A 27,615-nucleotide genomic window follows, 5' to 3' on the forward strand; every position below is an offset into this window, starting at 1 on the left:
CTATCTGTCTGTCTGTCTGTCTGTCTGTCTGTCTGTCTGTCTGTCTGTCTGTCTGTCTGTCTGTCTGTCTGTCTGTCTGTCTGTCTGTCTATCTATCCCCTCTCTATCTCTCCCTCCCTTATCTACCCCCTTTCTCCCTCTTTCTGTTCTCCCCCAACCCCTCCTCTCTCTCTCTCTCTCTCTCTCTCTCTCTCTCTCTCTCTCTCTCTCTCTCTCTCTCTCTCTCTCTCTCTCTATCTCTCCCTCTACTAACCCCTCCTTATCTATCTATCTATCTATCTATCTATCTATCTATCTATCTATCCCTCTCTATCTCTCCCTCCCTTATCTACCCCCTTTCTCCCTCTTTCTGTTCTCCCCCAACCCCTCCTCTCTCTCTCTCTCTCTCTCTCTCTCTCTCTCTCTCTCTCTCTCTCTCTCTCTCTCTCTCTCTCTCTCTCTCCGCTCTCTATCTCTCCCTCTACTAACCCCTCCTTCTCTATCTATCTATCTATCTATCTATCTATCTATCTATCTATCTATCTATCTATCTATCTATCTATCTATCTATCTATCTATCTATCTGTCTGTCTGTCTGTCTGTCTGTCTGTCTGTCTGTCTGTCTGTCTGTCTGTCTGTCTGTCTGTCTGTCTGTCTGTCTGTCTGTCTGTCTATCTATCTATCTATCTATCTATCTATCTATCCCCTCTCTATCTCTCCCTCCCTTATCTACCCCCTTTCTCCCTCTTTCTGTTCTCCCCCAACCCCTCTCTCTCTCTCTCTCTCTCTCTCTCTCTCTCTCTCTCTCTCTCTCTCTCTCTCTCTCTCTCTCTCTCTCTCTCTCTCTCTCTCTCTCTCTCTCTCTCTCTTTCTCTCCCTCTACTAACCCCTCCTTATCTATCTATCTATCTATCTATCTATCTATCTATCTATCTATCTATCTCTCCCTCCCTTATCTACCCCCTTTCTCCCTCTTTCTGTTCTCCCCCAACCCCTCCTCTCTCTCTGTCTCTCCCCCGCTCTCTATCTCTCCCTCCCCTATCCCCCTTTCTCTCTATCTCTCCCTCCCCAAACTCCCCCTTCTCTCTTTCTGTCTCCCCGCTCTCTCTCTCCCTCCCCTACCCCCCCCTCTCTCTCTCTCTCTCTCTCTCTCTCTCTCTCTCTCTCTCTCTCTCTCTCTCTCTCTCTCTCTCTCTCCGCTCTCTATCTCTCCCTCTACTAACCCCTCCTTCTCTCTCTCTCTTTCTATCTCTCTATCTCTCTGTCTCTCAATTCAATTCAAGGGGCTTTATTGGCATGGGAAACATGTGTTAACATTGCCAAAGCAAGTGAGGTAGATAATATACAAAAGTGAAATAAACAATAAAAATTCACAGTAAACATTACACATACAGAAGTTTCAAAACAACAAAGTTTGCTCTTTTTTTTGTCAATTCTTTCCAATGTGTCAGGTAATTATCTTTTTGTTTTCTCATGATTTGGTTGGGTCTAATTGTGCTGCTGTCCTGGGGCTCTGTGGGGTGTGTTTGTGAACAGAGCCCCAGGACCAGCTTGCTTAGGGGACTCTTCTCCAGGTTCATCTCTCTGTAGGTGATGGCTTTGTTATGGAAGGTTTGGGAATTGCTTCCTTTTAGGTGGTTGTAGAATTTACCAGCTCTTTTCTGGATTTTGATAATTAGTGGGTATCGGCCTAATTCTGCTCTGCATGCATTATTTGGTGTTCTACGTTGTACACGGAGGATATTTTTGCAGAATTCTGCATGCAGAGTCTCAATTTGGTGTTTGTCCCATTTTGTGAAGTCTTGGTTGGTGAGCGGACCCCAGACCTTACATCCCTAAAGGGCAATGGGCTCTATGACGGATTCAAGTATTTTTTTTATGTTGAAATCTCTCTCTCTCTCTCTCTCTCTCTCTCTCTCTCTCTCTCTCTCTCTCTCTCTCTCTCTCTCTCTCTTTCTCTCTCTCTCTCTCTCTCTCTCTCTCTCTCTCTCTCTCTCTCTCTCTCTCTCTCTCTCTCTCTCTCTCTCTCTCTCTCTCTCTCTCTCTCTCTCTGTCTCTCCCAGCTTTCTATCGCTCCCTCCCCTAACCCCTCCTTCTCTCTCTGTCTCTTCCCGCTCTCTATCTCTCCCTCCCCTAACCCCTCTCTCTCTCCTAACCCTTCTTCCTCTCTCTCTCCCTCTCTCCCCTAACCTCTCTCTCTCCCTCTCTCCCCTAATCACTCTCCCTCTCTCCCCTAACCTCCCTCCCCTAACCCCTCCCTATCTCCCCTAACATCTCTCTCTCTCCCTAACCCCTCTCCTAACCCTTCTCCCTCTCTCTCCCTCTCTCTCCCATAACCTCTCTCTCTCCCTCTCTCCCCCTCTCCCCTAATCACTCTCCCTCTCTCCCCTAACCTCTCTCCCCTAACCTCTCTCTCTCTTTCTCTCTCTCCCTCTCTCCCCTAATCACACTCCCTCTCTCCCCTAACCTCTCTCCCCTAATCTCTCTCCCCTAAACTCTCTCTCCTAACCCCTCTTCCTCTTTCTCTCCCTCTCTCCCCTAACCTCTCCCCTAACCCCTCTCTCTCTCTCTCTCTCTCTCTCTCTCTCTCTCTCTCTCTCTCTCTCTCTCTCTGTCTCTCTCTCCCTCTCTCTCTCTCTCTCTCTCTCTGTCTCTCTGTCTCTGACATTCATTCGGTCTTCTTAGTGGGCCCTACACAGTCAGGACCAGCCTCTTATCAAGGGCTTCTCTGTGCTGGAGAGGAATCCCAGTCTTCCACAGGACAGAGGGAACTTTGTGCCAGCTGAGCAGGGCACTGGGAAACAGCTAGAGGTCTCCTGGACATTCCCAGACATGTTGTGGGTTCTCTCATAGGGCATAGCTTGGCCTCCATGGTGCTCAGGCCGACCAACAGGAGTGTGCCTCTCATCATTTTAAGCTGGCATCAGTGAGCCCTGGCTGTAAGTTGCCTTGGTAACTTCTACAGAATGTGCCCTCACAAGGAAATCACAAGGAAATTACCACATTTGTTTTACTTTCTACTGCAGTTTTTTCTCTGTGAGTGTGTTAGCTGTTACCAGCAGCTTTTAGAATACCTTTTAAAAAAGGTGCTTTTTATATCCATTCCCCATCTCAGTGCTATGTGTCCTCGGCAGTGGTTTTGATGTTGTGTACTTGGTGAACCAGTATTAGAGACCTCTCTAACTCCCAGAAAACTCTGAGTCAAACTCTCATTCACCAGCTCTGCAAGTGTTATTGTGTCAAAATACATTTGTTGATCACCAAAAATACTTAAATACTTAAATATGGTTAATGTTCTTGGTAACTGGGTCTGTCTGTGTATGTGCTTCATAACACAGTAGTGAGAAATAGCAGTCTTCAACGTCAACTTTTTTGTACCACTGGGAAATGGATTCATGGCTTTCGCACCTGCATAAATACATGTAGCTCTTTCCTGCAGTCAATGACCAAAAGTGGCCTCTTTGGCCTCATGGGTGGAATGTTATAAATATTTTTCAGAATTTAAATTATATATATATATTTTTACGACAAAGATGTGTCAATGGTTTTGTTATATTTCAGTTTTCTGTGATGTATATCAAGTGTAATATTGGGATGCAAACTCAAAATGGAATACAACTATTTTTTTAATGCCATAACCATGTGTGTGAGATATATACAGTACCTTTGTTTCAAAGTAGATTTGTGTAAGACTACCAAGAATCACTCTGTGTGGCCCTGATTTACAGAGACCCGTTCCGAATGGACCGGAGGACAGTCAGACTCGTTCCGTGGAAAAAAGACTCAAACAGACCCGTGCTGGTTCGGATCGGAGAGACCTGTTCTGATCCGAGAGACCTGTTCGGATCTGAGAGACCTGTTCGGATCGGAGGGACCTGTTCGGATCCGAGGGACCTGTTCGGATCCGAGGGACCTGTTCGGGTCCGAGGGACCTGTTCGGATCCGAGGGACCTGTTCGGGTCCGAGGGACCTGTTCGGGTCCGAGGGACCTGTTCGGATCCGAGGGACCTGTTCGGGTCCGAGGGACCTGTTCGGGTCCGAGGGACCTGTTCGGATCCGAGGGACCTGTTCGGATCCGAGAGTAGAAATATAGAGTGAAAGAAACCTCCGATATTGGCCAAATATTGAGTTGCAAGTGTCTGACACAGATTACAAGCTTGAGCAGTACTCATCACACAAACACTACATGAACAGAGGACAGGTCCAATCGGGTCCAGTCGGTAAATCAGTTTTAATATCACATACCCAACACCCGTGGTAATTATATCAGACCCGACCAAGAGCCGAGACAAAAGTTTGGAAAAGTAAGGCTATATTACTCTAGCAGCACACAGGGCTTTGTGCCCTGGCTGGCCCATCCAGTCTTAATCTCCCCAGAGGCAGCCATGATGACATCACCGCTGTCTCTCTGTCTGAGTGGTGCGGCATAATACTCATCTGTCCTCAGGCTCATTGGAGCAGCTGGGAAGTCAGAGCCCCAATTACAGGAAGTTAACCTCACTTAGTGGACAGACTCACAGTGCCTCGACATGTCCCACAGACCTGCTAAAATAGACAACTGATAGGGAGAAGGGACTACTGTATGGGGTGGGGAGTGTCAGTCAGAAGCTTCATTCATCTCTCCTCTCCACCCCGCCCAGACTAATCTGACAGTCCCATGAATTCGGGCCCTCCAAATGTCTGTCAGCAGCCAGATTTAGGCCTGTGGCTGTGTTTCGGCTGCGGTGGTTGTGTGTGTTGTGGTTCTGTTAATATGTCCGTGTGGACACTGCTCTGTGCTGCAGCAGCCAACCAGGCAGGCAGCGGGCCCAAAGCTGCAGTGATTGAAATGCAGAGTGCGAACAGGACAAGGTTTCCCAGCGGAATACCATCCATTAGAGAAGAACACTAGCCGCAGAGCCCGGCCAGGTGATGGAGGTCATGTACTGTGAGCACGACCAACCGCAGGCTCCATTACACTATTCATTTGGAGGTTGGGTTTCATAATTCATAATGACTTCTAACAGTCAATTGTGACACTGATGTGGAATAATTAATTTATGCTATGATGGATTAAGGTGCTACTTTTGATATTTGTTTTGTTAACTGTCTGCTGCAGGAGCAAATTACAGTGTATTTTAAAATATAGACATAGAGCCTGAAATAGAGTCTGTATCTGTCTGAGCAGTATTCATGTGAGGGAATCCAGTTTGTTTGTTTAGAATGGGAATTATTTCTCTTAATCTGGCTACAAGCTTTGTGCTACTTAGACTACTAGATCCAATAAGATTTGGGGCACATCAGGAGGGTGTATAATATGCACAGATTTCGGAGTTTTTGTTGTTGTCAAAAACTCCCTCGTCAACTCAACGTGCATATCAGCTCAACGGGGAGGCTCAGCCTGGAGCGCTATGTACTCTCTAGAAACTGTAGTATGAGTATACAGTGCATTCTGAAAGTATTCAGACCCCTTGACTTTTTCCACATTTTTTTTACATTACAACTTTATACTAAAATGGATTCAATAGTCCCCCCCCCCCTCATCAATCTACACACAGTACCCCACGATGACAAAGCAAAAACAGGTTTTTAGACATTTTTGCAAATGTATAAACAAATTACAACTGAAATATCACAATTACATAAGTATTCAGACCCTTTACCCTTTACTCAGTCATTTGTTGAAGAACCGTTGGAAGTGGTTACAGCCTTGAGTCTTCTTGGGTATTCTTGGGTATGATGCTACAAGTGTCGCTGTACAGCTATTTTCAGGTCTCTCCAGAGATGTTCGATCGGGTTCAAGTCCAGGCTCTGGCTGGGCCACTCAAGGACATTCAGAGACTTGTCCCGAAGCCACTCCTGTGTTGTCTTGGCTGTGTGCTTAGGGTCATTGTCCTGTTGGAAGGTGTCTGAGGTCCTGAGTGCTCTGGAGCAGATTTTCATTAAGTATCTGTCTGTACTTTGCTCCGTTCATCTTTACCTTGATCCTGACTAGTCTCCCAGTCCCTGCCACTGAAAAACATTCTCATAGCATGATGCTGCCACCAAAATGCATCACTGTAGGGATGGTTCCAGGTTTCCTCCAGACATGATGCTTGGCATTCAGGCCAAAGAGTTCAATCTTGGTTTCATCAGACCAGAGAATCTTGTTTGTCATGGTCTGAGAGTCTTATGGTGCCTTAATTAATTCAAATTAATTAAAAATCATACAATGTGATTTTCTGGATTTTTGTTTTAGATTCCGTCTCTCACAGTTGAAGTGTAGCTATGATAAAAAATTACAGACCTCCACATGCTTTGTAAGTCGGAAAACCTGCAAAATCGGCAGTGTATCAAATACTTGTTCTCTCCACTGTACCTTTGACTATTGAATGAACTTATAGGCACTTTAGTATTGCCAGTGTAATAGTATAGCTTCCATCCCTCTCCTAGCCCCTAACTGGGCTCGAACCAGGAACACATCGACAGCAGCCACCCTCGAAGCAGCGTTACCCATGCAGAGCAAGGGGAACAACTACTCCAAGTCTCAGAGCGAGTGACATTTGAAACGTTATGAGCGCGCACCCCGCTAACTAGCTGGCCATTTCACATCGGTTACACCAGCATAATCTCGGGAGTTGATAGGCTTGAAGTCATAAACAGCGCAATGCTTGAAGCTGTGCGAAGAGCACGAAAGTGCTGTTTGAATGAATGCTTACGAGCCTGCTGGTGCCTACCATTGCTCAGTTAGACTGCTCTATCAAATCATAGACTTAATTATAACATAATAACACACAGACATACAAGCCGTAGGTCATTAATATGGTCGAATCCGGAAAATATAATTTAGAAAACAAAACGTTTCAGTGAAATACGTAACCGTTCCGTATTTTATCTAACGGGTGGCATCCAAGTCTACATATTCCTGTTACATTGCACAATGTTGTGTCATAATTATGTAAAATTCGGGCAAATTAGTTTGCAATGAGCCAGGCAGCCCAAACTGTTGCATATACCCTGACTCTGCGTGCAATGAACGCAAGAGAAGTGACACAATTTCACCTGGTTAATATTGCCTGCTAACCTGGATTTCTTTTAGCTAAATATGCAGGTTTAAAAATATATACTATTGACTTTAAGAAAGGCATTGATGTTTATGGTTAGGTACACGTTGGAGCAACGACAGTCCTTTTTCGCGAATGCGCACTGCATCGATTATATGCAACGCAGGACACGCTAGATGAACTAGTAATATCACCAACCATGTGTAGTTATAACTAGTGATTATGACTGATTGATTGATTGTTTTTTATAAGATAAGTTTAATGCTAGCTAGCAACTCACCTTGGCTTCTTACTGCATTCACGTGAACAGGCAGGCTCCTCGTGAGGCAGGTGGTTAGAGCGTTGGACTAGTTAATCGTAAGGTTGCAAGATTGAATCCCTGAGCTGACAAGGGAAAAATCTGTCGTTCTGCCCCTGAACAAGGCAGTTAACCCACCGTTCCTAGGCCGTAATTGAAAATAAGAATGTGTTCTTAACTGACTTACCTCGTTAAATAAAGGTGTTAAAAAATTAAAAAATCGGCGTCCAAAAATACTGATTTACGATTGTTATGAAAACTTGAAATCGGCCCTAATTAATCGGCCATTCCGATTAATCGGTCGACCTCTGCAATGTAGTTTTGTTTTGTTTTGGTTCCTAATGTATTTTGTTCACAATATTATATTGGGTGCAGTGTGCAAATTGTGCTCTTTTCAGAGTGACCGTTTGACCCATCTCCCTGGGGTCACTGGCTTACAGTAGCAGCGCTGATGGCTCCTGGGTAATATGAACTGGTTGTGTGGAAAATTTATAAAACATTTTGTGTTCAGAGGTTCTTGGTGGCAGAAGCATTTGTTTGTACTGCCTTTGATTTTCCATCAGCTTGTAATCACTTTCGACACACATTGAGGATATAACATGCTTAGAGAATGTGTTTATATTTTTGTGTCTCATCAGGTAAATCAATTAACGTTCAGATCAATGTCCACTTTCCCAGAATTTTTGACTTGTCTGTGTACGTGTAAAGTTGCCACGGATGTTTTCCTTGTATAAATGTGCCTGGCATGGATAAAGCCCATCACAGCATTGACATCCAGTGGCTAATGTAATCACAGCTTGTGTGCTGCAGGACTGACTGAGAGGAACCTTAATCTCTCCCAGTTTCTCGCTGCCAAATTGGCTCAATCTGCTCTCTGCTGTTCTCTGCTGTTGCCTTTCAAAGGGCCTTTGTTTGACGTGGGCTCGAGGTGTTTGATCCCAGTATACTGGATCTCAGCATTTTGATTTTGTGAGTCTGCTGTCCACAGCATGCGAAGGGACTTCATAGAGGTCAGTAGTCCAGCGTCAGTGACACAGAGTGGGAATTGAGAGCCCTGCCTCCAGCTGAACAGACTCTGTACACATTGTTTTGATAGATCGAAACCCTCGTGATTTTTTGTAACACCTTATAAGTAATTACATAAGTATGTTTCTATTGGTTTATTGAATGACCTAATAATCTACTTTGGGAATTCATTTGAGGAATTGAATGATGAGGTTTAAGGCATCATTTCGCTCAGTTTGGAGAAAATAATGACAACGTTTTGGATTTGGCTGAACTTTCATGTTCCACCCCAGATGTTTATGCTGCAATTGGTTTGAAAAGGTTAGAGCCGTTATCTGGAATCGAACATGTCAGCAACTTCTAACTGAGTCAGAAAGCCGTCAGGCAAAAATCACATCCAAATATGACTCTGCAGGCAGGTTTGTGAAGTCCAGATATCCTTTTCAATCCTGTAGAATAGAAATGTCGGCACATTTGTAATGCTGTCCTGGAGTTTCTAAAAGCAGCTAGCTGACTGACTATGTCCCCCCGGACATGTCATGAGAAAGCACATCTGGAAAACCCTGAAATGTAAAAAAAAATGTTTCTTTGCAAATGCTTCCAGATACATTTTTTGTTCTGCAGCCATTTTCATACTCCCACACAGTCAGATGATTAAACTTGGAGAACATTAGCTTGCTTGCCTCAAGGCCCAAAGAGAGAGTAGGTAGTAAGACTCAGTCCAGTACTTTCCACTGTGCTGCCTGCTAGCCTGCTATAAAACCTAGGAGGATGGCGGAGGCCACATCAGTAACAGAGTACCGTACACAGCAGGCAATTAGCAGGCAGGGATCCTGTGTCACTGTGTAATTGTTTACCTATCCAGACCAGATCTATATGTTTGTATTATCCAACACCAGTCAGTCAGCTTACTGTACATTCCCCAACTGTTTCCTCTCTTCGCCTAGTTAGAGAAAGTTGGTGTCAATATGAAATGAGAGGCTGTGCAATTATTGTGTTTACAGTATGTTCTAATACAAAAACTCTGTTTATTTCACGGTTGTAGCCAGTTGGAGCAAGATGAGCACCCAGTGGATTGGCAGACAGACAGAGCTGTAGGGTCAGTATGGAAGCCTGAACATTGAGCAACCAGCTCCACAGTCAGCCTAGCCATGCCCTGCTGCTGAGTGCCCTGGTGACCAGCCCTGGCCTTGGCACCATGACCAGTCTGAAGCGCCCACCCATGGAGCGCATCGTCGGGGGTTCTATCCCTGCCTCTGACGAGTTCTACACCCGCCACCTTCGCCTGGCCAACGGAGGGGCACGTACAGACAGCGCCCACCTTCAAGTGGGCCTGGGGGTGCCCAAAATGGGGGTGCGGGCACGGGTTGCCGAATGGCCCCCGAGGAAGGATTTGGGAGCTCTGTGGCAAGTTACCACGGAGCCAGACTCCCCAGCCCTGGCCGGAGGGGGGCAGAGCCACCTGAAACTCGGTCACCTGATGAGCCCCCAGGACTCCTCCATGCTCCGCAACATCCAGAACACACTGAAGAGTAAAACCCAGGGGGCCAGCTACAGCCCAGACAGCCACTACCTGTCCCCGGGAGACTACAGAGTCCCATCCCACAGGAACACCGGCCGCATCCGCCAGCGCAGCAACAGTGACATTACCATCAGTGAGCTGGACGGTGGGTGGGACAGTGGGGAGGACTTGGGCTCCTCAGGGGCCAAGTGGTCCCCTCTACACAGAGAGTATGGCAGTACCTCCTCTATAGACCAGCACGGGGCATCAGGGGAGAGTTTCTTTGAGATGCTGAAGGGCTACCAGGGAGTGAAGCCTGACCAGCGCAGCCCTGCCCCAGACAGACTAGAGGATCTGCTGACTGCTGGACTCAAGCAGGCCTCAATAGAACTACATGAGGAGACTAGTGAGAACCAGGCATCCAGCAGAGTCAAGGAGAGAGAGAAGCCCCCAAAGAGACGCTCCAAGTCTGAGACAGGGGGCGAGTCTATATTCAGGAAGCTACGCAGCGTGCGGGGGGAATCTGACTCGCCCCGAGCAGGGTCTGATGCTGAGGACGGCCGTTCAGACGATGGGGTCACCCCCCTCAAGCCCTGGGTCTGCCAGAGGGGCTTCTCCCACTACGATGTGCAGAGCATGATGTTTGACCTGAAAAAGGTCATCCAGAGCAGGCAGACGGCGGCAGTGAAGAGGAAGAACACCACCACGGGGGCATCTGCTGCAGCTGCAGCCTCCACCACCTCCACCGTGTCCTCCACCCAGAGCCTGGCCTATTGCTCCCCCACTGGAAGTCAGGAGGAGCTCAGCACCGGGGCCAGGGACAGCCCCAGCATGGACTGCGGGGATGAGCAGAGCAATGAACTGCTCCTCAACTGCCCCTGTTTCTGCAACGAGATTGGGGCCACCTGCAGGCGCAGGGCAGGGGGCGGTCCCCCCAGACAGGGAAGTGGGGGCTCAGGGACCCTGGGAGGCGAAAACAGACTGTTTGAGTTGTCCCTCAGCTCCCACTGCACTAACGCTGGGGTGGCAGTGCTGGAGGGGCCGAAGGACAACCCCAGTGCCCTCGGGGATCGGGGCAAACACTACATCGTAGAACACGTGGACCTGGGAGCCTACTACTACAGGAAGTTCTTCTACCTTAGAGGTGAGAACATACACGATGCAGAACATACACGATGAAACTTATTCTGTTCACACATTATACAGTACATGAAGAACTATAACACTAGAATGTAAAACATAAACAAACAGTCTTACACAGCCCATCGTTTAATACAGTTACCAAATTCAAGTGTATGTTTATACATAGTTGGAAAGGTTATTTTATTTCACTTTACCTTCCTTTCTCCCTATCCTCCCTCTCTCTCTCCCTCAGAACACTGGAACTACTTTGGGATGGACGAGGCTCTGGGTCCGGTGGCTGTGAGTCTGCGCAGGGAGAAACAGGAGGAGCACAAAGAGCACGGCCAGCAGTACAACTACCGGGTCATCTTCAGAACCTCAGAGGTCAGACAGCTAGCCTTCTGACATTACAACCACTCTCCCTAGATCATGTCACTTCTTACATGATCAAAGATTCCCTTTAGTATAGGGGTGTCAAACTCATGTTAATGACTCCTGCGAGATAGATAGAGATTTAAGTTGTTTTAAAATCATGTCACATCGATTGTCTGTAGATTTGTTTTTCTGTAGATCAGTCCCTCTCCCCTATCCCTGTCTGCCTGGTAGGTTCACGTTATGTAAGAAGCCCAGAGAGCCATCAGCTGTCCTCTCGGGTCAGCTCTGTGTATAGAAACTATAGGAAATGCTCTCATCCTCCACACATCTCAATGCTACACAACCTCAAACCACTATAGAGAACCCTTCTTTTACATTTCACTGGAAAATCATGGCCACTTTTAGTTGGAAGGTCATGCTTTTTTGTTATGGAGTGACTGTGAAACTGCACCATTTCCTTCCCAGCTATAGATTTCAGACACCTGCCTTGGAGTGTTCAGAGAGGGTTGTCTTGGGGGGTTTTCCCCCGGTTGGATGGTGGACAGGTGTGTGTGATTAGACCCTCCAGCTCTGTGAGAGACATCCCGGGACCCCAGGGCCCCAAACCTGGGGAACACTGGACATTTGTTAGGGTCCTCTCCGAGGGGTGTGGGAGAGAAAGTTTCCCTCCGTTCCAGCTGCATATAATAGCAAAGTGATTGAGTTCACTGCCACTGCTGAACACAATGCACACTCTGTGTAAACATTATGCTTCGCTGAACAACCCCCACTCCACCCTCCTCTTCCTACTTCCCTCAGGCCAAAAGTTTGATTCATAACTGAGCTTTGTTCTTTTCTGTTGCTTTATGTCCAATTCTTTTAGCTAAATAGTTATAAACTTAACAGTAAGTTATAAACTTACTCAGGAGATGTTATGGTGTATGGGAAGCAGAACTGACATGTTCATTTTGTTCCATCTTAAACAGTTTGTTCCATCTTGAAAATAAAATTCCATGAACTGGTGATTCCTAAGGCACATTCCTCCACTTCCACTTCTCTCTCTTCCTCTCCTCCTTTTATCCCTCCATCTAGTTGACCACACTCCGGGGGTCTATTCTGGAGGACGTTGTCCCCTCGTCCTCTAAGCATGGCACTACCCGCGGGCTGCCCCTGAAGGAGGTGTTGGAGCACCTGCTACCAGAGCTGGACGTGCCCTGCCTCCGCCTGGCCCTCAACACGCCCAAGGTCACAGAACAGCTGATGAAACTGGACGAACAGGGGGTAGGAGGATACACACTCACATGACATAAAAAAGACTCGCTGAATAGCCCTGAGTCATGCCACAGCTGTATGTTGTTAATGGGGCAGTTGTCATTTTTCATAGATGGCAGACCTTTAGTTGTCTCTACTATTGGCACTATAACATATTTTCTGTAGTTTTTCACTGCAAAAATGTCTTAACATTATAACTCCCCCCCATCCTCCTCTCTAGTTGAGTTTCCAGGTGAAGGTGGGGGTGATGTACTGCAGGGCGGGGCAGAGCAGTGAGGAGGAGATGTACAACAATGAGACGGCGGGCCCTGCCCTGGAAGAGTTCCTACAGCTGCTAGGGGAGAGAGTCCGCCTCAAAGGCTTTACCAAGTACCGCGCCCAGCTTGACATCAAGAGTACGCTCTCACACACACACACGCACGCACGCACGCAGCGTGTGTCTAAAAGAGTCATTGGTATTTTTTATTTGACCAAGGATGCAACGTGACAGGCTCCTGTGTGGGAACCTCTCTGACCCTCTCTCTGACCTCCACCCCAGGTCTCACAGCATGAATTATGAGTCCTTCTGTAGGATCTGCTGACTATCTGCTGTAGGTAGTGCTCTGCTCTGCCTTGCATGTTAGCTACAGGTTTGGGGGTAATCTCTGTAATCTAGAGAGCCTTTCATCTCCTGTCTCTCACATGTTTTATGTGCAATCCCGTTTACTTCATGTAGCCTGTATTGTAAACCCCTCATTTCCCCTTGCTTGTCTTATCACTCCACTATACCTGTTCCTCTGACCAACCCTTCCTCATACCCTTAGCTCTCTCTCCAACCCTTCCTCATACACCTAGCTCTCTCTCCAACCCTTCCTCATACCCCTAGCTCTCTCTCCAACCCTTCCTCATACCCCTAGCTCTCTCTCCAACCCTTCCTCATACCCCTAGCTCTCTCTCCAACCCTTCCTCATACCCCTAGCTCTCTCTCCTTTCTCCCTCCCTCCCTCCTTTTGTGTCTGGTCTATTGAGGACTAAATCAGGTCCGCTATGGCTGGCCGACAGACTACACTACATCTTTTATATTCCTCATGAGAGCAGAGCAGGAAATGGCAGCTCGTCCCAATCATGCACTTAATTACATATGGCTATTTTTGTCACTTCCTCTATCCATAGACTCTATGAATATGAACATTCCTATTTTGTCCATACATTTTGATTGTGGTGGCTGCCTGGGTAATCTGGGTACCCAGAAACTTTTCTCCTAGGGTTATGGTAGACTGATAGGGTTATGGTAGACTGATAGGGTTATGGTAGACTGATAGGGTTATGGTAGACTGATAGGGTTATGGTAGACTGATAAAGTTATGGTAGACTGATAGGGTTATGGTAGACTGATAGGGTTATGGTAGACTGATAGGGTTATGGTAGACTGATAGGGTTATGGTATAATTGTCCACTCCAATGCCTGCAGTAATGCACAAGAGGCTGTGCTATATATTTAATATAGTTACATGTGAAAGGCGTTTTGTTTAACCAACAATATTATTGAGAGGGCTCAATCTGTATGTCTACCATTATTTGTTTTTGTTTTCCTGTCACACTACCCGGGCAGACATGGATCAGTCTACGCTATCATGGCTTGTTGTTTGTGCTTTGTAACAGGAGACAGTCTCGTACCAGGATCATCAACTCATTTCAGCCGAGGGGCTAATTTGTTCTCGAGCGGATGGTCAGGGGGCCGGAACATAATTCCAAATCATTTGTAGACTGCAAATTGACCACAAGAAGCCCAAACAGATACAATATTTCACAAAAACATAATCATTTCAAACCTTGCTTACATTTGTATATAATAACATATATCTTTCTATTATGTGTGGGAATACTTTGGAACAGATTTCCACATTTCAAATAACTTGGAGCTGATTTGCTGGTGTTTTTAGTCTTTTATCTCCCAACAAAATAAAATAAATAATCTTTTTTTTTCTTGGAAAAGTTTGGAGGCCAAATATTATCACCCGTGGGCCAAATTCGGCACGCAGGCCTAAAGCACTGAGCGATAGGTTGCTGCTGGAGGACAGAGTTGGGTTGTAGTAGCAGTACAATGGGACCTTACATTGTGGTGATCCTATCTCTTCCTCCAGCTGATTCTACTGGAACCCACTCCCTTTACACGGCCTACAGGGACTATGAGATCATGTTCCATGTGTCTACAATGCTGCCCTACACACCCAACAACAAACAACAGGTACAGAAGGGCTCTAGGATATCACATAAGGAAATGACAATCAAATGACATGCATTTGGATAACATGTTATGTCATAGATGGATTCAATTATTAATCAAGTTTAATTCAAGAAGAATAGGATATTCATTGAGATTTTGTCATTGAGATTCCTTCATTCTGTGTTGTAGTTGCTGAGGAAGAGACACATTGGGAACGACATCGTCACCATCGTGTTCCAGGAGCCGGGAGCCCTCCCCTTCACCCCCAAGACCATCTTCTCCCACTTCCAACACGTGTTCATCATCGTCCGCGTACACAGCCCCTGCTCCGACAACACCTGCTACAGGTGAGCGTAGACCGCGGTGAAAGCGTGGTCAGACCACTAGCGACCACTGGAGGACCTGGCAGTCACAAACAACCTGGAAAGCCCCTGGTGCTACAACAGTGGTTGTTCTGAACAACTCATGCAGGTAGATAACATAAAGAGGAAGAGAACCACTGGGAGGCATGCTCACAAACCCAGATCAAATGTATTGTGTAACTATTAGCCCTACTCTCCTCTCCGCTCTCTCTCTGTAGCCAGGGTACTGTAGGCAGTGCATACATTTGTTTGATTATGGTTGACTAGGAGAGATCACCCCTGCAGCTGACTAGCTGATAGGATGGGCCCCTACTCTACTGTTCTCCTTACCCCCTGTGATCACAGAGCTCTGTGGCATTTTCACTCAAGCACTCACCCCCCCTACCACACACACACACGCACACACACTCACTCACTCACGCACTCACTCAACCCTCCTGCCTGCCACACTGCCTTGGAGCACTGGAGTCGGAGCGATCTGAAGGAGTTATCGGCATGCACATCAAGGTTTCCCTTGCTGGACGAGCGAATCAGAGGATTCTTGAGCAGCCGAGCAGTGCTCTGTCCCTCAGTGCTCACAGACCCTCCACGGGAACACTTGTACTGGCTCTGGGTCTGAGCTTAAATCTCATCAAAGTTGGGCTAATTTATTCTGAACTCTCCCCTCTCCACCCCCCCAGCGCTGCCTGCTAACGATTGGATACCCTCCTCAGCTGAAGTTATTCTTTTTTAAAGGGAAGCCATCAAGTGTCGTCGGAGAGAAGAGGCTGATTGGGAGAAATGCTGGTTTGCCTGGTTTTCCTCTTGGATGAAATGGAGAGCAGGACCCTGAAGCAGTGGAGACTCCACTCCACCCAGAGCAGCTCTCAGCTTCCAGCCTCTGGCTCAATCCCATGAATCTAATGAACATACTACAAGTTCCAAACCCTCTCTGTTCTGTTCTGCCTCCTCCAGAGAGCTGATTCGCTAGGAGCCTGATAGGTTTGAAGCCTGAGATGCCATTTCAAAGAGGAGTAAGAAACGCACAAGATCTAGCAACAGAACAACGGTTGGACGGCAGCATGAGCAGCTATAATTAGTTGGAGAAATATGCGTGTACCTGCAGTATTGTGATCAGACCAAACAGACAGGAGAGGATTCACTTCATGGATACTTCTTATTGTAATGCCTAGCCAAGTCAGGAGGCACTACGGACTACAAAGGTGGGTCTGGGGTGTGTGTGTGTGTGTGTGTGTGTGTGTGTGTGTGTGTGTGTGTGTGTGTGTGTGTGTGTGTGTGTGTGTGTGTGTGTGTGTGTGTGTGTGTGTGTGTGTGTGTGTGTGTGTGTGTGTGTGTGTGTGTGTGTGTGTGTGTGTGTACTGTAATTTGTCTCATAGTTCAATATACATCTACTTTTTTTATTGGATCATCTATTTTGTCTTAAGTTACCGTTGCATTTTGATTGATCAGACTATATAGTAGCTTTAAATATTGATAGTGGTACAGCCTAGCGATACAGCCTAGTGATAATCTTGTGCTATCAACTGCTGTCCAAACACAGATAGATTAACTCAGCCGTATTGCATAACGATCAGAGCTTTGTTTCGAAAAAATAGGGAGTAGCCTTCTCCACTCCTCTTCCCTGTAATCTGGGGCTGGCTGAGAGTGGCCGTCTCAGTGGTAGCTGGCTTGTCAGTTGTGCTGAATCTATATTTATATACGCCGGCCTGGTTTAGCGAGGCTTGGGCTGTAATGTCACATGCGATCGTTATGTTGTCTGTTTAATGGACTGAGGCTTGTCATGACTCTGACATCAGCCTACCCGAGCCTGGCCTGCAGTGGGTTTCTATAGTGCTGCTGTTCAGCCTTACCTCACCATTGTTGGGTTGTATATTGATTTGGAAGCCAATCATTGTCAATTATCTGAATCAGAACTAGATTAGCTAGTAGAAAAGAAACCTGCCATGTAGCCTGCCAAAGACGGATGTATTGTCAGTGTGTGTATGGGAAATCAGGTGGTTATGAGAGACAGTGTTTCATTTCCAGGTCTACTTCATGAATAGTAATTCAACTCTAGGAGGCCTATTGTGGAGCAACAATGGTAGTTGACTGGGAAGAATAGTAGGTGATCTAAGGAGAGCCTTGCCTATAGGAAGACTCACACCCTCCTTTAGGATGACTCACACCCTCCTTTAGGAAGACTCACACCCTCCTTTCGGAAGACTCACACCCTCCTTTAGGAAGACTCACACCCTCCTTTATGAAGACTCACTCCCTCCTTTAGGAAGACTCACACCCTCCTTTAGGAAGACTCACGCCCTCCTTTAGGAAGACTCACGCCCTCCTTTAAAGACTCACGCCCTCCTTTAGGAAGACTCACACCCTCCTTTAGGAAGACTCACACCCTCCTTTAGGAAGACTCACGCCCTCCTTTAAGGAAGACTCACGCCCTCCTTTAGGAAGACTCACACCCTCCTTTAGGAAGACTCACGCCCTCCTTTAGGAAGACTCACACCCTCCTTTAGGAAGACTCACACCCTCCTTTAGGAAGACTCACACCCTCCTTTAGGAAGACTCACGCCCTCCTTTAGGAAGACTCACACCCTCCTTTAGGAAGACTCATGTGAAATTGAACAATAGCCAAGGGAAAACTCTATAAGGATGTTACTCCTCTTATTTCCCAGCCTATTCTACTGTTTTCTGCACTCTAGGCCCAGTGTCACCAAACCAAATTCATTTCTGTCTTGTGCAAAGTGTGTAAGTTCTACCTGAGAGGATAGGTATAAGAAATATAGTAAAAGCTACATATTGCCATCTTGCTTCCTCCTATTCAATTCTTTCAGATCTAGTGCCCTGGGGATCCATTGAGATTGGGTGTAGGACTCCTTCTTTCAGTGTGCTTACTAATTAGTGACCTTTTTCTCTCTCTCTCTCTCTCTCTCTCTCTCTCTCTCTCTCTCTCTCTCTCTCTCTCTCTCTCTCTCTCTCTCTCTCTCTCTCTCTCTCTCTCTCTCTCTCTCTCTCTCTCTCTCTCTCTCTCCTCTCCCCAGAGTGGCTGTGACTCGTTCCAGGGATGTGCCCTCCTTTGGCCCCCCTATCCCCAAGGGTGTGACCTTCCCCAAGTCCAGCGTCTTCAGGGACTTCCTGCTGGCCAAGGTCATCAACGCTGAGAACGCCGCCCACAAGTCTGAGAAGTTCGGAGCCATGGCGACACGCACGCGACAGGAGTACCTGCGGGACCTGGCAGAACGTCACGTGACCCGCACGCCGGTTGAGCCCACGGGGAAATTCCCTTTCATCTCATTGGCTCACAAGCGGAGAGAGAGGGTTCGGCCATACAGTGGGGCAGAGCTACGGAGCCTGGGGGCGGTGACATGGCCGGTGCATGTAGAGGACCAGGTAGCCGGGGCGGAGAGGGAGTGTCTACTGGCCATCTCCAACGACTTCCTCATCCTATTGGACCAGGAGGCCAAAGCCGTGGTCTTCAACTGCGCCACGCGCGACGTCATTGGCTGGTCCTCGGGCAGCCCCGCCTCCATGAAGATCTACTATGAGCGTGGAGAGAGTGTGCCGCTGCGCTCCATCAACAACAACACGGAGGACTTTGGAGAGGTGGTCAAACGCCTGGAGGTCAGTAGCAACACAGTTAGTCTGTGTATTATTACTGGCTGATGGCCTAAAATAATCTTTCATACACCATCTGTTGTGACAATTACAGGTCTTCCAAGCTTCAAGCCATATAAGATATTTTCCCCACTAACAAATGTGTTATAATGAATACATCTCTAATCTCCACCTCTGACTATCCATTATGTTCAAAGGAGATACCGTATAGCTCTCAGCATTGTGGTGAAATAGCCAGTGTGACCTTATTTGGGGAGGTAGTTTAATCTTTCACATGAGATTAGGCAAAGCCAGTTGTCTTCAATGAAAGATTAACGCTGTTTGCTAAGGCTTATTTAATGTTTGTGTTTAGTTAGTGTGTCAGTGTTGTAGCATAATATCCTGGTCTGGCTCTGTTGTGGTTGCCTGGAGCTCTACAGTACCAGTTAAAAGATTAGACACACCTACTCATTCCAGTTTTTCTTTATTTTTTAAAACTATTTTACATTGTAGAATAAGAGTGAAGACATCAAAACTATGACATAACACATATGGAATCATGTAGTAAACAAAAAAGTGTTAAACAAATCAAAATATATTTTAGATTTAAGATTCTTCAAAATAGCCACCCGTTGCCTTGATGACAGTTTTGCACACTCTTGGCATTCTCTCAACCAGCTTCATGAGGTAGTCACCTGGAATGCATTTCAATTAACAGGTGTGCCTTGTTAAAAGTGAATTTGTGGAATTTCTTTCCTTCTTGCGTTTGAGCCAATCAGTTGTGTTGTGACAAGGTAGGGGTGGTATACAGAAGAGCCCTATTTGGTAAAAGACCAAGTCCATATTACGGCTATGAACAGCTCAAATAAGCAAAGACAAATGACAGTCCATCATTACTTTAAGACATGAAGGTCAGACAATGCAGAACATTTCAAGAACTTTCAAAGTGCAGTCGCAAAAACGATCAAGCGCTATGATGAAACTGACTCGCATGAGGACCGCCACAGGAAAGGAAGACCCATAGTTACCTCTGCTGCAGGGGATACGTTTATTAGAGTTACCAGCCTCAGAAATTGCAGCCCAAATAAATGCTTCACAGAGTTCAAGTAACAGACACATCTCAACAGCAACTGTTCAGAGATTGCGTGAATCATGCCTTCATGGCCGAATTGCTGCAAAGAAACCACTACAGAAGGACGCCAATAAGAAGAAGAGACTTGCTTGGGCCAAGAAACACGATCAGTGGACATTAGACCGGTGGTAATAACGATCAATGGACATTAGACCGGTGGTAATCTGTCATTTGGTCTGATGAGTCCAAATTTGATATTTTTGATTCCAACCGCCGTGTCTTTGTGAGACGTAGAGAAGGTGAACGGATGTGTGGTTTCCACCGTGATGCATGGAGGAGGAGGTGTGATGGTGTGGGGGTGCATTGCTGGTGACACTGTTGGTGATTTATTTAGAATTCAAGGCATACTTAACCTGCATGGATACAACAGCATTCTGCAGCAATACGCCAACAGGACAATGACCCAAAACACACCTCCAGGCTGCGTAAGGGCTATTTGACCAAGAAGAGTGATGGAGTGCTGCACAATCACCCGACCTCAACCCATTTGAGATGGTTTGGGATGAGTTGTACTGTAGAGTGAAGGAAAAGCAGCCAACAAGTGCTTAGCATATGCGGGAACTCCTTAAAGACTGTTGGAAAAGCATTCCTCATGAAGCTGGTTGAATGAGTGAGCAAATGAGTGAGCAAAGCTGTCATCAAGGCAAAGGGTGGCTACTTTGAAGAATCTCAAATATAAAATATATTTGAGATTTAACACCTTTTTGGTTCCTACAAGATTCCATATGTGTTATTCCATAGTTTTGATGTCTTCATCTACAGTGCCTTGCGAAAGTATTCGGCCCCCTTGAACTTTGCGACCTTTTGCCACATTTCAGGCTTCAAACATAAAGATATAAAACTGTATTTTTTTGTGAAGAATCAACAACAAGTGGGACACAATCATGAAGTGGAACGACATTTATTGGATATTTCAAACTTTTTTAACAAATCAAAAACTGAAAAATTGGGCGTGCAAAATTATTCAGCCCCTTTGCCCTTTTCAGCCCCTTTGCCCCAGTGCAGCAAACTCTCTCCAGAAGTTCAGTGAGGATCTCTGAATGATCCAATGTTGACCTAAATGACTAATGATGATAAATACAATCCACCTGTGTGTAATCAAGTCTCCGTATGAATGCACCTGCACTGTGATAGTCTCAGAGGTCCGTTAAAAGCGCAGAGAGCATCATGAAGAACAAGGAACACACCAGGCAGGTCCGAGATACTGTTGTGAAGAAGTTTAAAGCCGGATTTGGATACAAAAAGATTTCCCAAGCTTTAAACATCCCAAGGAGCACTGTGCAAGTGATAATATTGAAATGGAAGGAGTATCAGACCACTGCAAATCTACCAAGACCTGGCCGTCCCTCTAAACTTTCAGCTCATACAAGGAGAAGACTGATCAGAGATGCAGCCAAGAGGCCCATGATCACTCTGGATGAACTGCAGAGATCTACAGCTGAGGTGGGAGACTCTGTCCATAGGACAACAATCAGTCGTATATTGCACAAATCTGGCGTTTATGGAAGAGTGGCAAGAAGAAAGCCATTTCTTAAAGATATCCATAAAAAGTGTCGTTTAAAGTTTCCCACAAGCCACCTGGGAGACACACCAAACATGTGTAAGAAGGTGTTCTGGTCAGATGAAACCAAAATTGAACAATGCAAAACGTTATGTTAAGTGTAAAAGTAACACAGCGCATCACCCTGAACACATCATCCCCACTGTCAAACATGGTGGTGGCAGCATCATGGTTTGGGCCTGCTTTTCTTCAGCAGGGACAGGGAAGATGGTTAAAATTGATGGGAAGATGGATGGAGCCAAATACAGGACCATTCTGGAAGAAAACCTGATGGAGTCTGCAAAAGACCTGAGACTGGGACGGAGATTTGTCTTCCAACAAGACAATGATACAAAACATAAAGCAAAATCTACAATGGAATGGTTAAAAAATAAACATATATAAACATATCCAGGTGTTAGAATGGCCAAGGCAAAGTCCAGACCTGAATCCAATCGAGAATCTGTGGAATGAACTGAAAACTGCTGTTCACAAATGCTCTCCATCCAACCTCACTGAGCTCGAGCTGTTTTGCAAGGAGGAATGGGCAAAAATGTCAGTCTCTCGATGTGCAAAACTGATAGAGACATACCCCAAGCGACTTACAGCTGTAATCGCAGCAAAAGGTGGCGCTACAAAGTATTAACTTAAGGGGGCTGAATAATTTTGCACGCCCAATTTTTCAGTTTTTGATTTGTTAAAAAAGTTTGAAATATCCAATAAATGTCGTTCCACTTCATGATTGTGTCCCACTTGTTGTTGATTCTTCACAAAAAAATACAGTTTTACATCTTTATGTTTGAAGCCTGAAATGTGGCAAAAGGTCGCAAAGTTCAAGGGGCCGAATACTTTCGCAAGGCACTGTACAATGTAGAAATCTACAATGTAGAAAATAGTACAAATAAAGAAAAACCCTTGAATGAGTAGGTGTGTCCAAACTTTTGACTGGTACTGTATATTAAGTACTTTGTTACAACCTCTTTCCATCCTGACGCTGGTTCAGAAGGCCAGGCAGGGTTACTACCCGTGTCTCCTTCAACACTCGCCCCTCTACACAAACACTTTAATTGAAGGGTGCTGCATCCGCTGGTGATAGATTGAATCTGTGCTGGCGTGTGTCTGTTCTGGCATGTGTATCAGATCTTTGCCATGGGGCACATTTGGGGTTTTATGGTGTGCTTTGCAGTAACAGCCAACAGAATAGTTAAGATTAAACGATTCATACTTCAGCCAACGTTGTCTGTCTGTGTTGATTTCAAATAAAAGTGTGAGGTGTAGACCTGACAGTGAAATCCTTACTTACAAGCTCTTAACCAACAATGCAGTTTTAAGAAAATACCTAAACAAAGTAAGAGATAAAGATAACAAATAATTAAAGAGAAGCAATAAAATAACAATAGTGGGGCTAGGGGGGGTGCAAATAGTCTGGGTAGCCATTTTATTAGATGTTCAGGAGTCTTATGGCTGGGGGGTAGAAGCTGTTTAGAAGCCGCTCCGGTACCACTTGTCGTGCGTTATTAGAGAGAACAGTCTATGACTAGGATGGCTGGAGTCTTTGACAATTTTTAGGGCCTTCCTCTGACACCGGCTGGTATAGAGGTGCTGGATGGCAGGAAGCTTGGCACCTGTGATGTACTGGGCCGTACGCACTACCCTCCTTAGTGCCTTGGGGTCGGAGCCCGAGCAATTGCCATACCAGGCAGTGATGCAATCCATCAGAATGGTGCAGCTGTAAAACCTTTTGAGGATCTGAGGACCCATGATAAATAAAGCCACATTTTCTCCACTACAGCCCCGTCGATGAGAATGGGGGCGTGCTCAGTCCTCCTTTTCCTGTAGTCCACAATCATCTCCTTTGTCTTGATCACATTGAGGCAGAGGTTGTTGTCCTTGCACCAGATGGTCAGGTCTCTGACCTCCTCCCTATAGGCTGACTCATCGTTGTCGGTGATCAGGCCTACCGCTGTTGTGTCATCGGCAAACTTAATGATGGTGTTGGAGTCGTGCCTGGCCGTGCAGTCATGAGTGAACAGAGAGTACAGGAGGGGATTGAGCACGCACCCCTGAGGGGCCCCTGTGTTGAGGATCAGCATGGCTGATGGGTTGTTACCTACCCTTACCACCTGGGGGCGGCCCGTCAGGAAGTCCAGGATCCAGTTGCAGAGGGAGCTGTTTAGTCCCAGGGTCCTTAGCTTAGTGATGGGCTTTGATGGCAGTATGGTGTGTTGAACGCTGAGCTGTAGTCAATGAATAGCATTCTCACATAGGTGTTAATTTTGTCCAAGTGTGAAAGGGCAGTGTGGAGTGTGATAGAGGTTGCATCATCTGTGGATCTGTTGGGGTGGTATGCAAACTGGAGTGGGTCTAGGGTTTCTGGGATAATGGTGTTGATGTGGACTATGACCAGCCTTTCAAAGCTTTTCATGGCTACAGAAGTGAGTGCTCCGGGTTGATAGTCATTTAGGCAGGTTACCTTAATGTTCTTGGGCACAGGGACTATGGTGGTCACCTTGAAACATGTTGGTATTACAGCCTCAGACAGGGAGAGCATGTCCCTGTCCCTGTTGAACATGTCAGTGAAGGCATTTGCCATTTCGTCTGCGCGTACACGGAGACCACATCCTGGTAATCCATCTGGCCTTGTGGCCTTGTGAATGTTGACCTGTTTAAAGGTCTTACTCACATTGGCTGCAGAGAGCGTGATCACACAGTCATCCGGAACAGCTGATGCTCTCATGCATGTTTCAGTGTTACTTGCCTCGAGGCGAGCATAGAGGTTATTTAGCTTGTCTGGTAGGCTCGTGTCACTGGGCAGCTCTCGGCTGTGCTTCCCTTTGTAGTCTGTAATGGTTTGCAAGCCCTGCCACATACGACGAGCGTCAGAGGCGGTGTAGTACGATTTGATCTCAGTCCTATATTGACGCTTTGCCTGTTTGATGGTTCGTCGCAGGGCATAGCGGGATTTCAAAGCTTCCGGGTTAGAGTCCCGCTCCTTGAATGTCGCCGCTCTACCCTTTAGCTCAGTGCGAATGTTGCCTGTAATCCATGGCTTTCTGGTTGGGGTATGTACGTACAGTCACTGTGGGGACGACGTCATTGGTACACTTATTGATGAAGCCAGTGACTGATGTGGTGTACTCCTCAATGCTATTGGAAGAATCCCAGAATATATTCCAGTCTCTGCTAGCAAAACAGTCCTGTAGTTTAGAATTTGCTTCATCTGACCACTTTTTTTATAGACCGAGTCACTTGTGCTTCCTGCTTTCATTTTTGCTTGTAAGCAGGAATAAGGAGGATAGAATTATGGTCGGATTTGCCAAAAGGAGGGCGAGGGAGAGCTTTGTACGCATCTCTGTCTGGAGTAAAGATGGTCTAGATTTTTTTTCTCCTTTTGGTTGCACATCTAACATGCTGATAGAAATGAGGTAAAATGATTTAAGTTTCCCTGCAGGATTCGGATGTTTTGTAGTAAAAACTCTTTCCATCCACCTCTTCATCCTACCCCTCCTTTTCTTCTTCCTCCTCCTCCTCCTCCTCCTCCTCCTCCTCCTCCTCCTCCTCCTCCTCCTCCTCCTCCTCCTCCTCCTCCTCCTCCTCCTCCTCCTCCTCCTATTTCTTGTGCTTCTCTTCCTCTCCTGTCTGTCCATAGCTTCTGACGAAGGGCAGCCAGACCACAGAGATGATCCTGAGGAGGAACGGTCTGGGCCAGCTGGGCTTCCATGTGAACTTTGAGGGCATCGTAGCGGAGGTCGAATCCTACGGGTACGCCTGGCAGGCGGGGCTGCGCCAGGGCAGCAGGCTGGTAGAGATCTGTAAGGTGGCCGTGGCATCGCTGTCCCACGAGCAGATGATCGACCTGCTGAGGACCTCCGTCACTGTCAAGGTGGTCATCATCCCCCCGCACGAGGACTCCACCCCTCGCAGGTACAGCTTATAGACAGCCAATCATCTATCCATCAACAGATATACCCTCCATCAGTCATATCAGTAGCATGCATTTGGGTACTGGTGCAGCATTGCGGTGTTTTTAGTGTATATTTCTGTTTCCTCTCACAGAGGCTGTTCAGAGCTGTACCACATGCCCCTGGTGGACTATAAGAACCACAAGGAGGGGATGCCCTATGAGTTTAAATTCCCCTTCCGCAGCAACAACAACAACAAGTGGCCCCGCACCTCCTCCAGCCCCCAGAGCCACACCACAGCGGCGCTGGGGGGGACGCTCATCAAGGCCCCGGCTTCAGACTATCAGGACCGGGCCGGAGTCATCCCCCGCAGTGTGTCCAGCGATGGGCGCCCTCTCAACCCCAAAAGGCAAGATAGTCACCCCAGCTATTGATATGATATATAGGAGGGAAGGTGTTCAAGCCTAGTGGTGGATAGTGCTGAGCGATTTGTGATTTTTGAGGTTGGTTCGGTTTCAGTTTGGTTTTTAATAAATGCATTATGTGAGTTCGATACTGTAACAACACAGAATAAAACAGTTGATAGCAGTGACTGCCCATTTCTATCACTTATTAGGCTCTAACCATCATTTATTCACATTACTTTACTTAAATAATATATTTTGGTTGTTTATACTACATATTTGTTTTAGTATAATGATGTCATTATTATTAAATTAATAAAACCCCAATGAAGGTAGTGACTGCCCATTACTGCATATCACTTTTTAATAAACCATCCTTTATTCACATTACTTTAATAAAATATTTAAGTTGTGTATATTACCCTTTTCTTATTTGATGACTTACTATTGAATTCCAAGTCATCTTCTTATCTCTGCTGCTCAGACAGTAGCAGCCAGCCAGCCAGCCATCTATCTCTGTGCTCCCCAAAGAGTCATCCTTCAGGCTAGTAGGCTAGTCTAGCTGGCTAGCTGCCTGTTGTCTGACAACATCACTATTTCAGTAGTTCTTCAAACTAGACAAGGCATACTTTTAAGGCTGCTAAATAACAACTACACTACATTACCAAAGGTATGTGGACACCTGCTTGTCTAACATGTAATTCCAAAATCATGGTAATTAATATGGGGTTGGTCCCACCTTTGCTGCTATAACAGCCTCCACACTTCTGCGAAGGCTTTCCTCTAGATGTTGGAACATTGCTGCGGGGACTTGCTTCCATTCAGTTACAGGAGCATTAGTGAGGTCGGGCACTGATGTTGGGCGGTTAGGCCTGGCTCGCAGTTAGCGTTCCAATTCATCCCAACGGTGTTAGATGGGGTTGAGGTCAGGGCTCTGTGCAGGCCAGTCAAGTTCTTCCACCCCAATCTCGACAAACCATTTCTGTATGGACCTCGCTTTGTGCATGGGGCATTGTCATGCTGAGACAGGATGCTGAGACTGTTGCCACAAAGTTGGGAGTACAGAATTGTCTAGAATGTCATTGAATGCTGTAGCGTTAAGTTTTCCCTTCACTAGAACTAAGGGGCCTAAACCGAACCATGAAAAACAGCCCCAGACCATTTTTCCTCCTCCACCAAAATTTACAGTTGGCACTATGCATTGGGGTAGGTAGCGTTCTGGCATCCGCCAAACCGAGTTTCATCCGTCAGACTGCCAGATGGTGATGCGTGATTCATAACTCCCATGTCCAATGGCGGCGAGCTTTACACTACTCCTGCTGACAGCATTTACAGTCGACCGGGGCATCTCTAGCAGGGCATACATTTGACTGACTTGTTTGAAAGGTGGCATTCTATGACGGTGCCACATTGAAAGTCACTGAGATTTTCAGTACGGGCCATTCTGCTACCAATGTTTTTCTATGGCTGTGTGCTCGATTTAATACACCTGTCAGCAATGGGTGTTGCTGAAATGGCCGAATCCACAAATTTGAAGGGGTGTCCATATACTTTTGTATATAGTGTAGCCAACAACCGCTCTCTATCCCGCTCCTGTCTCTATTGCTCTTCTTCTTAGTGTCTGTCTGTCTGTCTGTCTGTCTGTCTGTCTGTCTGTCTGTCTGTCTGTCTGTCTGTCTGTCTGTCTGTCTGTCTGTCTGTCTGTCTGTCTGTCTGTCTGTCTGTCTGTCTTGTCTGTCTGTCTGTCTGTCTGTCTGTCTGTCTGTCTGTCTGTCTGTCTGTCTGTCTGTCTGTCTGTCTGTCTGTCTGTCTGTCTGTCTGTCTGTCTGTCTGTCTGCCGGACCCAAAGGCTTGCACGGCAAGAACCAATGAAAACAGGCAGCTGTAGATGGATGGATTCTAGTCATTGTAGTTCATTACCACGTTTTCTGAGC

The 27,615-nt window shown here is 46.4% G+C and overlaps 1 protein-coding gene across 2 annotated transcripts in view; it reads left to right on the forward strand.

Annotated features, from left to right (window-relative positions):
- The window catches only part of LOC124001483 (signal-induced proliferation-associated 1-like protein 1), an 80,567-nt gene that overhangs the window by 41,070 nt on the left and 11,882 nt on the right, over positions 1 to 27,615 (forward strand). For both annotated transcript variants that reach the window (XM_046308290.1, XM_046308291.1), the window contains exons 2-10: positions 9,350 to 10,949; positions 11,181 to 11,311; positions 12,374 to 12,562; positions 12,774 to 12,948; positions 14,677 to 14,780; positions 14,949 to 15,106; positions 18,151 to 18,730; positions 25,025 to 25,299; positions 25,432 to 25,686. In XM_046308290.1, coding sequence (XP_046164246.1) covers positions 9,503 to 10,949; positions 11,181 to 11,311; positions 12,374 to 12,562; positions 12,774 to 12,948; positions 14,677 to 14,780; positions 14,949 to 15,106; positions 18,151 to 18,730; positions 25,025 to 25,299; positions 25,432 to 25,686 — 3,314 coding nt within the window. In that variant the 5' untranslated portion in view covers positions 9,350 to 9,502. The remainder of the gene's footprint in view (positions 1 to 9,349; positions 10,950 to 11,180; positions 11,312 to 12,373; positions 12,563 to 12,773; positions 12,949 to 14,676; positions 14,781 to 14,948; positions 15,107 to 18,150; positions 18,731 to 25,024; positions 25,300 to 25,431; positions 25,687 to 27,615) is intronic.

Source organism: Oncorhynchus gorbuscha, linkage group LG17 (assembly GCF_021184085.1).
Source record: "Oncorhynchus gorbuscha isolate QuinsamMale2020 ecotype Even-year linkage group LG17, OgorEven_v1.0, whole genome shotgun sequence".
Classification (NCBI taxonomy): domain Eukaryota; kingdom Metazoa; phylum Chordata; class Actinopteri; order Salmoniformes; family Salmonidae; genus Oncorhynchus; species Oncorhynchus gorbuscha.